This window comes from Ascaphus truei, unplaced genomic scaffold (genome assembly GCF_040206685.1).
Source record: "Ascaphus truei isolate aAscTru1 unplaced genomic scaffold, aAscTru1.hap1 HAP1_SCAFFOLD_667, whole genome shotgun sequence".
Taxonomy (NCBI): Eukaryota; Metazoa; Chordata; class Amphibia; order Anura; family Ascaphidae; genus Ascaphus; species Ascaphus truei.
Genome location: NW_027457000.1, coordinates 140,645 through 158,085, shown reverse-complemented (window position 1 = coordinate 158,085; position 17,441 = coordinate 140,645). Strand labels below are relative to the sequence as shown.

At 55.4% G+C, this 17,441-nt stretch overlaps 1 protein-coding gene across 1 annotated transcript in view; it reads left to right on the top strand.

The window, feature by feature from the left end:
- The window catches only part of LOC142485933 (carbonic anhydrase 4-like), a 141,766-nt gene that overhangs the window by 11,297 nt on the left and 113,028 nt on the right, over positions 1–17,441 (top strand). The window contains exons 2-4 of the mRNA XM_075584596.1: positions 614–792; positions 6,561–6,587; positions 10,365–10,529. Coding sequence (XP_075440711.1) covers positions 729–792; positions 6,561–6,587; positions 10,365–10,529 — 256 coding nt within the window. The 5' untranslated portion in view covers positions 614–728. The remainder of the gene's footprint in view (positions 1–613; positions 793–6,560; positions 6,588–10,364; positions 10,530–17,441) is intronic.

Here is a 17,441-nt window from a genome sequence, read left to right as displayed (position 1 = left end):
GTAGCTGAGTTCTCCTGCAAGATTCCACCAATCTGGGGTTATTTGCAGTGCTCGGATACTATGAGAACTCTTCATGGTTATTTGACTGATACTATGTCTCTGACCAAATGACGAGTCCAATCACGGTGTTCAAAGAGTCCCTGAGAAGGACCTTGACTGAAGTCTCACAGCACATTTGGTCAGAGTTTATTCACTGGGATATTTCATTGTATTTTAGGCGCCGCTGTGTGTATTTGTTGTTTGGGTTGTTTGATTCTGTGTTGGTCATTTTTTGCCTAGGCAGCCTCACTTTTAAGCAAAAGTTATAGTAATCACTGTAGTATCGATTTATATTACAATTATTCACTTTGAGCATCAGCGCTGTGAACACATATTCTCTTTTTTCTCACGTGATACTATGTCTCTGTTCTAATATGTGCAGTTAAAACACTATTTTACCCACCTCTCTTGTTTGTCTGCTATATGGGAGTTTGCGCCGGTCTTTTCTTCCCATGTCCAGGCCCTGATGGATGAGTATCTCCCTGACTAGCTGCAGGGCGCACTTCACCCTATTACTCTGATATCACTAATAGTTTAGAGACCACTCATTGTTTCCTATTTCACCCCTGTACAGTATGTGTTACCCTGAATCCCCTCTGTAACGGACCTCTATTAAAGTGAGGACGACCACGCCTGCCTCGGTGAGCTCTATACGGCACATATTGTGTATTTCCAGGTTCTTTATCACAATGAGGCGTCTACATCAGATGCTCCTTATAATGATCGGTGTATCGCTCAAGCAAGCGACAGCAGGTAAAACCCTACAAATCATGTGACCCCTAAATCATGTATCTATCCCACCCTATAACTGTAATGTTTCATCACTCCTCTGTTACAGGGACCCTCCCCCTATAACTGTCCTGTACCTATCACTCCTCTGTTACAGGGACCCTCCCCCTATAACTGTCCTGTACCTGTCACTCCTCTATTACAGGGACCCCTCCCCCTATAACTGTCCTGTACCTATCTCTCCTCTATTACAGGGACCCTTCCCCTATAACTGTCCTGTACCTCTCTCTCCTCTATTACAGGGACCCCCCCCTATAACTGTCCTGTACCTATCTCCCCTCTATTACAGGGACCCCTCCCCCAATAACTGTCCTGTACCTATCTCTCCTCTATTACAGGGACCCCTCCCCCTATAACTGTCCTGTACCTATCCCTCCTCTATTACAGGGACCCCTCCCCCCTATAACTGTCCTGTACCTATCTCTCCTCTATTACAGGACCCTCCCCTATAACTGTCCTGTACCTATCCCTCCTCTATTACAGGGACCCCTCCCCCTATAACTGTCCTGTACCTTTCACTCCTCCTCATATAATATGTATGCATGTATATATATATATATAATCCAATGCACAGCCGGCACACCATATGCAAGTAAATACGTTTTGGTGCTTATCCCATAAAGCAATAACAGACCATACGATACCGATTAACTATTGCAGGGACGTGCAAAATACACATTGTAACTGCAAGTGAAGCGAAACTGTGTGTCAGATTCCTCAGGTAACCTTTTAGTCAAGAGCCACCTGTGGCCATGTTTGCCGAGAGTGTGACACAGCATTTATTCTAACTGATTACCAGTTTCTCTATGTGACAGTGTCTGCATTATGTATTTTTGTTGGGTTTTAAGGTGTCGCTTCCTGACAGGATACATAGAGTCATCATTGCATTATCATTTCTTACACTATGCATTAGGCGTTATATGGCTGAGTGCTTTCAGCATTTATATACTGACCTAGATTCCAGTCAGCCACGTCATCTACACGTGTGTATATATGTTTTAATCCCTCACATTTTTTTGCACATTTACGGTGAGCACATCAGGTGTTTCACATGTTTCGCTTAACTTGCAGTTACAATGTGTATTTTGCACGTCCCTGAAATAGTTAATCTATCCAGGTATCAGCTCCAGATCAGTTTAGCCCATGCGCACTCTCTCCGGTTACCCAAGATATCGCTGGGTCTGGCAGACTTATGTAGTCTCTCAGCAGTAACATTATGCAATTCCTGAGCCTTTTGCGCATGCCCAAACACATATCAGGTAAACAAATATAGGGTTAATATATTCAAAATGGCCGCTCTTTACCTGCTGATACTGTGGATGCATGTCACATAGGCAGGTGAGGCACATTAACTGTGATTGGTTTTGTTGAATTGCACTGGGGTTTGGGGTATATATATGTATTGTGCACTGCATTCAATTGCACCACCTTGAGAAAGGTCCCACTGGGGGACCGAAACGTCGGTTTTTGTGTCTTCTATCAAATATAGAACATTTTTGATTTACTTACTGCGTGCTGTCCCTTGATGTCGTGTTGCAACCGGTATCGTATGGTCTATATATTTATATATATATACATGCATACATATTATAATAGTTATAGGATAATAGATATAGCAATATGTATGCATGTATATACTGAAAAATGCTCAAAGAACTAGATTGGTCATCACTTGAGTCTAGGCGCAAAGTTCACCTTTCCTGTCTTGCCTTTAAATACTTTCTGGGCAAGCTACCCAGCTACCTGAACAAGCTCCTCACCCCTACCACATGCAGCACCTATCACCTGAGATCTGACTCCAAAAGACTGGTCATGGTCCCAAGGCTCAACAAAGTATCCGGCCGTTCCTCCTTCTCTTACTGTGCACCCCAAAACTGGAACAACCTACCAGAGACTCTCACAGCCACCAGTTTAAGTTCTTTCATAAATAGAACATTTAAAAACTTTAACCCACAACAGTTTCTGGATGACCTTACCAACTGCCCATGGCAGAGAATCGATTTAATTCCCGACCCTGATTCTGCGCTCGACTATTTACAGTCAGAGATCTTAAAACTCTGCGATACCCATGCTCCACTACGCAAAATAAGGGTACGGGGGGCCCACCTTCCATGGGTAACACCTGACCTTATTGCACTCTACCAGCTCAGGGATACCTTGTGGAAAAGCTACAAAGTAACTGGCACTACCAAGGATCTCAATCACTACAGATGCCTGCGGAACATGTGCACAAGGCAAACAAGGCACACAAACGCACAATATTACTCTGACAATCTCCTCCAGAACACATCAAACCCAGCTAACTTCTGGAAGGTTATCAACAATATATTGAAGCCTCCTAACCATCAACAACCAAGTAATATCACTAAGGGGGATATTACTCTGACAAACCCCACTGACATTGCAAATGCATTCAATGATTACTTTGTGAGGTGTGCTACGAACTTATTAGCGAAACGCAACCCAAACCCCAAACCTGAATCTCATCCTGGGAGTACCTCTATAGTCCCACCCCCTCCCAACACTGCCCACACAGCCCCACCCCCTCCCAACACTGCCCACACAGCTCCACCCCCTCCCAACACTGCCCACAATTTTTAATTTGGCCCAGTATCCGAAGAGGAGATGACACAAGTGCTCCTCAAATTAAAACTAAGCAGCCAATGTGGACCTGACTTACTACAATCTAGGTTCCTAAGACTTGGTTTCCCAGCAATTGCCAAACCAATTTCTTCCATAGTCAACTCTATCCTGTCTGCAGGCCATATCCTTAAGACCTGGAAAACTGCCAGAGTTGTCCCAATCTTCAAAAGTGGGGACAAAAACACTGTCTCAAACTACAGGCCAACCTCCCTTCTCCCAATCCTATCCAAAGTCATGGAAAATGTGTCCACTCCCAATTAAGCGATTACTATAACAAGACAAATTTCCCTAGCCAATTCCAATCTGGCTTTTGCCCCAAACACCCCACCGTAACTACCCTGCTAAAAGTTTGCAATGAGATCCAGTGTGGAATGGAACGGGGACAACTCACTGGTGCAGTATTCCTAGATTTTGCAAAGGCTTTTGATACTGTTGATCATGCTATCCTGCTTAACAAACTCCAGAGCTCTGGAATAGGGAAGCATGCTTTAAACTGGTTTCAGTCCTACCTACCAGGTAGATCCCAACATGTGTCCATCTCAGGCTCTAACTCCAACCCCCTGGATATCACCTGTGGTGTCCCGCAAGGCTCTGTTCTGGGGCCCCTACTCTTCTCAGTGTTCATCAATGATCTTCCCACAGCTTGTAAGGAAGCCTCAATACACATGTATGCAGATGACACAATCCTATATGCACACAGCCATAGCCTCTCCGACCTTCAACACATACTTCAGTCTGACTTAATGAGACTCGGAAACTGGATTTCCCAAAACAAACTGTTTTTAAACACTGACAAGACTGTAACAATGGTATTTGGGACCAAGACTAAATTTTTAAGCTTCCAGCGACTGAGCTCCTGATTAGAACCAACGCTAACACCACCCTAACCCCTGTTACTAGTTTTAAATACCTGAGCTTATGGTTTGACTCCCACTTAACATTCGGGATGCACATTGATACCCTGACAACCAAGACCTATGCCAAACTAGGGGTACTTTACAGGAACAAATCCTCCCTAAGTCTCCTGGTCAGAAAGCGTATCGCACAGCAGATGCTAATGCCAATTATTGACTATGGAGACATAGTATATGGCTCGGCACCTCAAACCCACCTTAGCAAACTTGATACCCTCTACAATTCAATTTGTCGTTTCGTTCTGCAATGCAACAACAACACATATCACTGCGAAATGCTCAAAGAACTAGATTGGTCAACACTAGAGTCTAGGCGCAAAGTATACCTTTCCTGTCTTGCCTTCAAATACTTTCTGGGCAAGCTACCCACCTATCTGAACAAGCTCCTCACCCCTACCACATGCAGCACCTATCACCTGAGATCAGACTCCAAAAGACTATTCATGGTCCCAAGGCTCAGCAAAGTATCCGGCCGTTCCTCCTTCTCTTACCGTGCACCCCAAAACTGGAACAACCTAACAGAGACTCTCACATCCACCAGTTTAAGTTCTTTCAAATCTAAAGCTGTCTCACATTTTAATCTGGTCTATAACTGTTACATACGCCCATAATATATATTATCTGTAACTGTTACATACGCCTATAATATATATTATCTGTAACTGTGCATGCAATGTATTGTATATAATGTATACCCTGCTCATTTATGTAACAGTATTTGTAACTATGTATTATTTGTCATATTAACTGTGCCCAGGACATACGTGAGAACGAGAGGTAACTCTCACTGTATTACTGCCTGTAACACATGTTATAACTCTGTGCCCAGGACATGCGTGAGAACGAGAGGTAACTCTCACTGTATTACTGCCTGTAACACATGTTATAACTCTGTGCTCAGGACATGCGTGAGAACGAGAGGTAACTCTCACTGTATTACTGCCTGTAACACATGTTATAACTCTGTGCCCAGGACATACGTGAGAACGAGAGGTTACTCTCACTGTATTACTGCCTGTAGCACATGTTATAACTCTGTGCTCAGGACATGCGTGAGAACGAGAGGTAACTCTCACTGTATTACTTCCTGTAACACGTTATAACTCTGTGCCCAGGACATGCGTGAGAACGAGAGGTAACTCTCACTGTATTACTGCCTGTAACACATGTTATAACTCTGTGCCCAGGACATGCGTGAGAGCGAGAGGTAACTCTCACTGTATTACTTCCTGTAACACACGTTATAACTCTGTGCCCAGGACATGCGAGAGAACGAGAGGTAACTCTCACTGTATTACTTCCTGTAACACATGTTATAACTCTGTGCCCAGGACATGCGTGAGAACGAGAGGTAACTCTCACTGTATTACTGCCTGTAACACATGTTATAACTCTGTGCCCAGGACATGCGTGAGAACGAGAGGTAACTCTCACTGTATTACTGCCTGTAACACGTTATAACTCTGTGCCCAGGACATGCGTGAGAACGAGAGGTAACTCTCACTGTATTACTGCCTGTAACACGTTATAACTCTGTGCCCAGGACATGCGTGAGAACGAGAGGTAACTCTCACTGTATTACTGCCTGTAACACGTTATAACTCTGTGCCCAGGACATACGTGAGAACGAGAGGTAACTCTCACTGTATTACTGCCTGTAACACATTTTATAACTCTGTGCCCAGGACATACGTGAGAATGAGAGGTAACTCTCACTGTATTACTTCCTGTAACACATCTTATAACTCTGTGCCCAGGACATGCGTGAGAACGAGAGGTAACTCTCACTGTATTACTGCCTGTAACACACGTTATAACTCTGTGCCCAGGACATGCGTGAGAACGAGAGGTAACTCTCACTGTATTACTGCCTGTAACACGTTATAAATAAATAAATAAACTAAAGCTGTCTCACATTTTAATCTGGTCTGTAACTGTTACATATGCCCATAATATATATTATCTGTAACTGTGCATGCAATGTCCTGTATATAATGTATACCCTGCTCATTATGTAACTGTATTTGTAACCATGTATTATTTGTCTTCACTATTATTTGTGCCCAGGACATACATGAAAACGAGACGTAACTCTCACTGTTCCTGGTAACACATGTTATAAATAAATAAATAAATAAATACATAGATACACCTTTTATCTTCCCTTTTGTTTAGATTGGTGTTATACAGAGGAACTGTGTGGTGAGAGAACCTTATGTACAGTATATCTACAGTTATTAAACATTACACTTACGCATCATACAGGCGTTCTGTACCCGAGGACGCAGACTGGCACACGCAGGCGTAATGTACCCGAGGACACAGACTGGCACACGCAGGTGTTATGTACCCGAGGACGCAGACTGTCACACGCAGGTGTTATGTACCCGAGGACACAGACTGGCACACGCAGGTGTTATGTACCCGAGGACGCAGACTGTCACACGCAGGCGTTCTGTACCCGAGGACGCAGACTGGCACATGCAGGCGTTATGTACCCGAGGACACAGACTGGCACACGCAGGTGTTATGTACCCGAGGACGCAGACTGTCACACGCAGGCATTATGTACCTGAGGACACAGACTGGCACATGCAGGCGTTATGTACCTGAGGACACAGACTGGCACACGCAGGCGTTATGTACCTGAGGACACAGACTGGCGCACGCAGGCGTTCTGTACCCGAGGACACAGACTGGCGCACGCAGGCGTTATGTACCCGAGGACACAGACTGTCACACGCAGGCGTTATGTACCTGAGGCACAGACTGGCACATGCAGGCGTTATGTACCCGAGGACACAGACTGGCGCACGCAGGCGTTATGTACCCGAGGACACAGACTGGCGCACGCAGGCATTATGTACCTGAGGACACAGACTGGCGCACGCAGGCGTTATGTACCCCAGGACACAGACTGGCACATGCAGGCGTTATGTACCTGAGGACACAGACTGGCACACGCAGGCGTTATGTACCTGAGGACAAAGACTGGCACATGCAGGCGTTATGTACCCGAGGACACAGACTGGCGCACGCAGGCGTTATGTACCCGAGGACACAGACTGGCGCACGCAGGCGTTATGTACCTGAGGACACAGACTGGCACACGCAGGCGTTATGTACCCGAGGACACAGACTGGCGCACGCAGGCGTTATGTACCTGAGGACACAGACTGGCACACGCAGGCGTTATGTACCCGAGGACACAGACTGGCGCACGCAGGTGTTATGTACCCGAGGACACAGACTGGCACACGCGGGCGTTATGTACCCGAGGACACAGACTGGCGCACGCAGGCGTTATGTACCTGAGGACACAGACTGGCGCACGCAGGCATTATGTACCTAAGGACACAGACTGGCGCACGCAGGCGTTATGTACCTGAGGACACAGACTGGCACACGCAGGCGTTATGTACCCGAGGACACAGACTGGCGCACGCAGGCGTTATGTACCTGAGGACACAGACTGGCACACGCAGGCGTTATGTACCCGAGGACACAGACTGGCGCACGCAGGCGTTATGTACCCGAGGACACAGACTGGCACACGCAGGCATTATGTACCTGAGGACACAGACTGGCGCACGCAGGCGTTATGTACCCGAGGACACAGACTGGCACACGCAGGCGTTATGTACCTGAGGACACAGACTGGCGCACGCAGGCGTTATGTACCCGAGGACACAGACTGGCGCACGCAGGCGTTATGTACCTGAGGACACAGACTGGCGCACGCAGGTGTTATGTACCCGAGGACACAGACTGGCGCACGCAGGTGTTATGTACCTGAGGACACAGACTGGCGCACGCAGGCATTATGTACCTGAGGACACAGACTGGCGCACGCAGGCGTTATGTACCCGAGGACACAGACTGGCGCACGCAGGCGTTATGTACCCGAGGACACAGACTGGCGCACGCAGGAGTTATGTACCCGAGGACACAGACTGGCGCACGCAGGCGTTATGTACCCGAGGACACAGACTGGCGCACGCAGGTGTTATGTACCTGAGGACAAAGACTGGCACATGCAGGCGTTATGTACCCGAGGACACAGACTGGCACACGCAGGCGTTATGTACCCGAGGACACAGACTGGCACACGCAGGCGTTATGTACCCGAGGACACAGACTGGCGCACGCAGGCGTTATATACCTGAGGACAAAGACTGGCACACGCAGGCGTTATGTACCCGAGGACACAGACTGGCACACGCAGGCGTTATGTACCTGAGGACACAGACTGGTGCACGCAGGCGTTATGTACCCGAGGACACAGACTGGCGCACACAGGTGTTATGTACCCGAGGACACAGACAGGCACACGCAGGCGTTATGTACCTGAGGACACAGACTGTCACACGCAGGTGTTATGTACCCGAGGACACAGACTGGCACACGCAGGCGTTATGTACCCGAGGACACAGACTGGCACACGCAGGCGTTATGTACCCGAGGACACAGACTGGCACACGCAGGCGTTATTTACCCGAGGACACAGACTGGCGCACGCAGGCGTTATGTACCTGAGGACACAGACTGGCGCACGCCGGCGTTATGTACCCGAGGACACAGACTGGCGCACGCAGGTGTTATGTACCCGAGGACACAGACTGGCACACGCAGGTGTTATGTACCCGAGGACGCAGACTGGCGCACGCAGGCGTTATGTACCTGAGGACACAGACTGGCACACGCAGGCGTTATGTACCTGAGGACACAGACTGGCGCACGCAGGCGTTATGTACCCGAGGACACAGACTGGCACACGCAGGTGTTATGTACCCGAGGACACAGACTGGCACACGCAGGTGTTATGTACCCGAGGACACAGACTGGCACACGCAGGCGTTATGTACCTGAGGACACAGACTGGCGCACGCAGGCGTTATGTACCTGAGGACACAGACTGGCGCACGCAGGCGTTATGTACCCGAGGACACAGACTGGCGCACGCAGGCGTTATGTACCCGAGGACACAGACTGGCACACGCAGGCGTTATGTACCTGAGGACACAGACTGGCACACGCAGGCGTTATGTACCTGAGGACACAGACTGTCACATGCAGGCGTTATGTACCTGAGGACACAGACTGGCACATGCAGGCGTTATGTACCTGAGGACACAGACTGGCGCATGCAGGCGTTATGTACCCGAGGACACAGACTGGCGCACGCAGGCGTTATGTACCCGAGGACACAGACTGGCGCACGCAGGCGTTATGTTCCTGAGGACACAGACTGGCACACGCAGGCGTTATGTACCCGAGGACACAGACTGGCGCACGCAGGCGTTATGTACCTGAGGACACAGACTGGCGCACGCAGGCGTTATGTACCCGAGGACACAGACTGGCGCACGCAGGCGTTATGTACCCGAGGACACAGACTGGCACACGCAGGCGTTATGTACCCGAGGACACAGACTGGCGCACGCAGGCGTTATGTACCCGAGGACACAGACTGGCGTACGCAGGCATTATGTACCTGAGGACACAGACTGGCGCACGCAGGTGTTATGTACCCGAGGACACAGACTGGCACACGCAGGCGTTATGTACCCGAGGACACAGACTGGCACACGCAGGCGTTATGTACCTGAGGACACAGACTGGCGCACGCAGGCGTTATGTACCCGAGGACGCAGACTGGCACACGCAGGCGTTATGTACCCGAGGACACAGACTGGCGCACGCAGGCGTTATGTACCCGAGGACACAGACTGGCGCACGCAGGCGTTATGTACCCGAGGACACAGACTGGCGCACGCAGGCATTATGTACCCGAGGACGCAGACTGGCGCACGCAGGTGTTATGTACCCGAGGACACAGACTGGCGCACGCAGGTGTTATGTACCCGAGGACACAGACTGGCGCACGCAGGTGTTATGTACCCGAGGACACAGACTGGCGCACGCTAACTAACAGAAGTATAGTGGTTACAGCGGATGATATAGTCTCTCTCCTCACAGGTCCCAGTTCATGGGGGGCTCTCGGCTCATGTTCAGGGTCCCGTCAATCCCCCATAGACATTCCTGAGATTTCTGTGCAGCCCAATATCAGCCTGGGGTCCTTCACCTTCAGCAGCTACAACAACGCCAGCAAGCTGCTGGCACTCACCCACACCGGGCACACAGGTACAGGGCACACTGCTGGCACTCACCCACACCGGGTACACAGGTACAGGGCACACTGCTGGCACCCACACATACCGGGCACACAGGTACAGGGCACAATGCTGGCACCCACCCACACCGGGCACACAGGTACAGGGCACACTGCTGGCACCCACCCACAACGGGCACACAGGTACAGGGCACACTGCTGGCACTCACCCACACCGGGCACACAGGTACAGGGCACACTGCTGGCACACACCCACACCAGGCACACAGGTACAGGGCACACTGCTGGCACCCACCCACACCGGGCACACAGGTACAGGGCACACTGCTGGCACCCACCCACACCGGGCACACAGGTACAGGGCACACTACTGGCACTCACCCACACCGGGCACACAGGTACAGGGCACACTGCTGGCACACACCCACACCAGGCACACAGGTACAGGGCACACTGCTGGCACCCACCCACACCGGGCACACAGGTACAGGGCACACTGCTGGCACCCACCCACACCGGGTACACAGGTACAGGGCACACTGCTGGCACTCACCCACACTGGGCACACAGGTACAGGGCACACTGCTGGCACTCACCCACACCGGGCACACAGGTACAGGGCACACTGCTGGCACTCACCCACACCGGGCACACAGGTACAGGGCACACTGCTGGCACCCACCCACACCAGGCACACAGGTACAGGGCACACTGCTGGCACCCACCCACACCGGGCACACAGGTACAGGGCACACTGCTGGCACCCACCCACACCGGGCACACAGGTACAGGGCACACTGCTGGCACCCACCCACACTGGGTACACAGGTACAGGGCACACTGCTGGCACTCACCCACACCGGGCACACAGGTACAGGGCACACTGCTGGCACCCACCCACACCGGGTACACAGGTACAGGGCACACTGCTGGCACTCACCCACACCGGGCACACAGGTACAGGGCACACTGCTGGCACTCACCCACACCGGGCACACAGGTACAGGGCACACTGCTGGCACTCACCCACACCGGGCACACAGGTACAGGGCACACTGCTGGCACTCACCCACACCGGGCACACAGGTACAGGGCACACTGCTGGCACTCACCCACACCGGGCACACAGGTACAGGGCACACTGCTGGCACTCACCCATACCGGGCACACAGGTACAGGGCACACTGCTGGCACCCACACCAGGCACACAGGTACAGGGCACACTGCTGGCACTCACCCACACCAGGCACACAGGTACAGGGCACACTGCTGGCACCCACCCACACCGGGCACACAGGTACAGGGCACACTGCTGGCACCCACCCACACTGGGCACACAGGTACAGGGCACACTGCTGGCACCCACCCACACCGGGCACACAGGTACAGGGCACACTGCTGGCACCCACCCACACTGGGCACACAGGTACAGGGCACACTGCTGGCACCCACCCACACCGGGCACACAGGTACAGGGCACACTGCTGGCACTCACCCACACCGGGTACACAGGTACAGGGTACACTGCTGGCACCCACACATACCGGGCACACAGGTACAGGGCACACTGCTGGCACCCACCCACACCGGGCACACAGGTACAGGGCACACTGCTGGCACCCACCCACACCGGGCACACAGGTACAGGGCACACTGCTGGCATTCACCCACACCGGGCACACAGGTACAGGGCACACTGCTGGCACTCACCCACACCAGGCACACAGGTACAGGGCACACTGCTGGCACTCACCCACACCAGGCACACAGGTACAGGGCACACTGCTGGCACTCACCCACACTGGGCACACAGGTACAGGGCACACTGCTGGCACTCACCCACACCGGGCACACAGGTACAGGGCACACTGCTGGCACTCACCCACACTGGGCACACAGGTACAGGGCACACTGCTGGCACTCACCCACACCGTGCACACAGGTACAGGGCACACTGCTGGCACTCACCCACACCGGGCACACAGGTACAGGGCACACTGCTGGCACTCACCCACACTGGGCACACAGGTACAGGGCACACTGCTGGCACTCACCCACACCGGGCACACAGGTACAGGGCACACTGCTGGCACTCACCCACACCGGGCACACAGGTACAGGGCACACTGCTGGCACTCAACCACACCGGGCACACAGGTACAGGGCACACTGCTGGCACTCACCCACACCGGGCACACAGGTATAGGGCACACTGCTGGCACTCACCAACACCGGGCACACAGGTACAGGGCACATTGCTGGCACTCACCCACACTGGGCACACAGGTACAGGGCACACTGCTGGCACCCACCCACACCGGGCACACAGGTAGGGGGCACACTGCTGGCACCCACCCACACCGGGCACACAGGTAGGGGGCACACTGCTGGCACCCACCCACACCGGGCACACAGGTACAGGGCACACTGCTGGCACTCACCTACACTGGGCACACAGGTACAGGGCACACTGCTGGCACCCACCCACACCGGGCACACAGGTACAGGGCACACTGCTGGCACCCACCCACACCGGGCACACAGGTACAGGGCACACTGCTGGCACTCACCCACACCGGGCACACAGGTACAGGGCACACTGCAGGCACCCACCCACACCGGGCACACAGGTAAAGGGCACACTGCTGGCACCCACCCACACCGGGCACACAGGTACAAGGCACACTGCTGGCACCCACCCACACCGGGCACACAGGTAGGGGGCACACTGCTGGCACCCACCCACACCGGGCACACAGGTACAGGGCACACTGCTGGCCCCCACCCACACCAGGCACACAGGTACAGGGCACACTGCTGGCACCCACCCACACCGGGCACACAGGTAGGGGGCACACTGCTGGCACCCACCCACACCGGGCACACAGGTACAGGGCACACTGCTGGCCCCCACTCACACCGGGCACACAGGTACAGGGCACACTGCTGGCACTCACCCACACCGGGCACACAGGTACAGGGCACACTGCTGGCACTCACCCACACCGGGCACTCAGGTACAGGGCACACTGCTAGCACTCACCCACACCGGGCACACAGGTACCGGGCACACTGCTGGCACCCACCCACACCGGGCACACAGGTACAGGGCACACTGCTGGCATCCACCCATACCGGGCACACAGGTACAGGGCACACTGCTGGCACTCACCCACACCGGGCACACAGGTATACAGGGCACACTGCTGGCACCCACCCACACCGGGCACACAGGTACAGGGCACACTGCTGGCACCCACCCACACCGGGCACACAGGTACAGGGCACACTGCTGGCACTCACCCACACCGGGCACTCAGGTACAGGGCACACTGCTGGCACCCACCCACACCGGGCACACAGGTACAGGGCACACTGCTGGCACTCACCCACACTGGGCACACAGGTACAGGGCACACTGCAGGCACCCACCCACACCGGGCACACAGGTACAGGGCACACTGCTGGCACCCACCCACACCGGGCACACAGGTACAGGGCACACTGCTAGCACCCACCCACACCGGGCACACAGGTACAGGGCACACTGCTGGCACTCACCCACACTGGGCACACAGGTACAGGGCACACTGCTGGCACTCACCCACACCGGGCACACAGGTACAGGGCACACTGCTGACACCCACCCACACTGGGCACACAGGTACAGGGCACACTGCTGACACCCACCCACACTGGGCACACAGGTACAGGGCACACTGCTGACACCCACCCACACCGGGCACACAGGTACAGGGCACACTGCTGGCACTCACCCACACTGGGCACACAGGTACAGGGCACACTGCTGGCACTCACCCACACCGGGCACACAGGTACAGGGCACACTGCTGGCACTCACCCACACCGGGCACACAGGTACAGGGCACACTGCTGGCACTCACCCACACCGGGCACACAGGTACAGGGCACACTGCTGGCACTCACCCACACCGGGCACACAGGTACAGGGCACACTGCTGGCACCCACCCACACCAGGCACACAGGTACAGGGCACACTGCTGGCACTCACCCACACCGGGCACACAGGTACAGGGCACACTTCTGGCACTCACCCACACCGGGCACACAGGTATACAGGGCACACTGCTGGCACCCACCCACACCGGGCACACAGGTACAGGGCACACTGCTGGCACCCACCCACACTGGGCACACAGGTACAGGGCACACTGCTGGCACTCACCCACACCGGGCACACAGGTACAGGGCACACTGCTGGCACCCACCCACACCGGGCACACAGGTACAGGGCACACTGCTGGCACTCACCCACACCGGGCACACAGGTACAGGGCACACTGCTGGCACTCACCCACACTGGGCACACAGGTACAGGGCACACTGCTGGCACCCACCCACACCGGGCACACAGGTACAGGGCACACTGCTGGCACCCACCCACACCGGGCACACAGGTACAGGGCACACTGCTGGCACTCACACACACACCGGGCACACAGGTACAGCGCACACTGCTGGCACCCACCCACACCGGGCACACAGGTACAGGACATACTGCTGGCACCCACCCACACCAAGCACACAGTTACAGGGCACACTGCTGGCACTTACCCACACCGGGCACACAGGTACAGGGCACACTGCTGGCACTCACCCACACTGGGCACACAGGTACAGGGCACACTGCTGGCACTCACCCACACCGGGCACACAGGTACAGGGCACACTGCTGGCACTCACCCACACCGGGCACACAGGTACAGCGCACACTGCTGGCACCCACCCACACCGGGCACACAGGTACAGGGCACACTGCTGGCACCCACCCACACCGGGCACACAGGTACAGGGCACACTGCTGGCACTCACCCACACCGGGCATACAGGTACAGGACATACTGCTGGCACTCACCCACACCGGGCACACAGGTACAGGGCACACTGCTGGCACCCACCCACACCGGGGACACAGGTACAGGGCACAGTGCTGGCACCCACCCACACTGGGCACACAGGTACAGGGCACACTGCTGGCACCCACCCACACCGGGCACACAGGTACAGGGCACACTGCTGGCACCCACCCACACCGGGCACACAGGTACAGGGCACACTGCTGGCACCCACCCACACCGGGCACACAGGTACAGGGCACACTGCTGGCACCCACCCACACCGGGCACACAGGTACAGGGCACACTGCTGGCACCCACCCACACCGGGCACACAGGTACAGGGCACACTGCTGGCACCCACCCACACCGGGCACACAGGTACAGGGCACACTGCTGGCACCCACCCACACCGGGCACACAGGTACAGGGCACACTGCTGGCACCCACCCACACCGGGCACACAGGTACAGGGCACACTGCTGGCACTCACCCACACTGGGCACACAGGTACAGGGCACACTGCTGGCACTCACCCACACTGGGCACACAGGTACAGGGCACACTGCTGGCACTCACCCACACTGGGCACACAGGTACAGGGCACACTGCTGGCACCCACCCACACCGGGCACACAGGTACAGGGCACACTGCTGGCACTCACCCACACCGGGCACACAGGTACAGGGCACACTGCTGGCACTCACACACACCGGGCACACAGGTACAGCGCACACTGCTGGCACCCACCCACACCGGGCACACAGGTACAGGACATACTGCTGGCACCCACCCACACCAAGCACACAGGTACAGGGCACACTGCTGGCACTCACCCACACAGGTACAGGGCACACTGCTGGCACTCACCCACACTGGGCACACAGGTACAGGGCACACTGCTGGCACTCACCCACACTGGGCACACAGGTACAGGGCACACTGCTGGCACCCACCCACACCGGGCACACAGGTACAGGGCACACTGCTGGCACTCACCCACACCGGGCACACAGGTACAGGACATACTGCTGGCACTCACCCACACCGGGCACACAGGTACAGGGCACACTGCTGGCACCCACCCACACCGGGCACACAGGTACAGGGCACACTCCTGGCACCCACCCACACTGGGCACACAGGTACAGGGCACACTGCTGGCACCCACCCACACCGGGCACACAGGTACAGGGCACACTGCTGGCACCCACCCACACCGGGCACACAGGTACAGGGCACACTGCTGGCACCCACCCACACCGGGCACACAGGTACAGGGCACACTGCTGGCACCCACCCACACCGGGCACACAGGTACAGGGCACACTGCTGGCACCCACCCACACCGGGCACACAGGTACAGGGCACACTGCTGGCACCCACCCACACCGGGCACACAGGTACAGGGCACACTGCTGGCACCCACCCACACCGGGCACACAGGTACAGGGCACACTGCTGGCACCCACCCACACCGGGCACACAGGTACAGGGCACACTGCTGGCACCCACCCACACCGGGCACACAGGTACAGGGCACACTGCTGGCACCCACCCACCCACACCGGGCACACAGGTACAGGGCACACTGCTGGCACCCACCCACACCGGGCACACAGGTACAGGGCACACTGCTGGCACTCACCCACACTGGGCACACAGGTACAGGGCACACTGCTGGCACTCACCCACACCGGGCACACAGGTACAGGGCACACTGCTGGCACCCACCCACACGGGCACACAGGTAGGGGGCACACTTCTGGCACTCACCCACACCGGGCACACAGGTACCGGGCACACTGCAGGCACTCACCCACACCGGGCACACAGGTACAGGACATACTGCAGGCACCCACCCACACCGGGCACACAGGTACAGGGCACACTGCTGGCACCCACCCACACGGGCACACAGGTAGGGGGCACACTTCTGGCACTCACCCACACCGGGCACACAGGTACAGGGCACACTGCTGGCACCCACCCACACCGGGCACACAGGTACAGGGCACACTGCTGGCACTCACCCACACCGGGC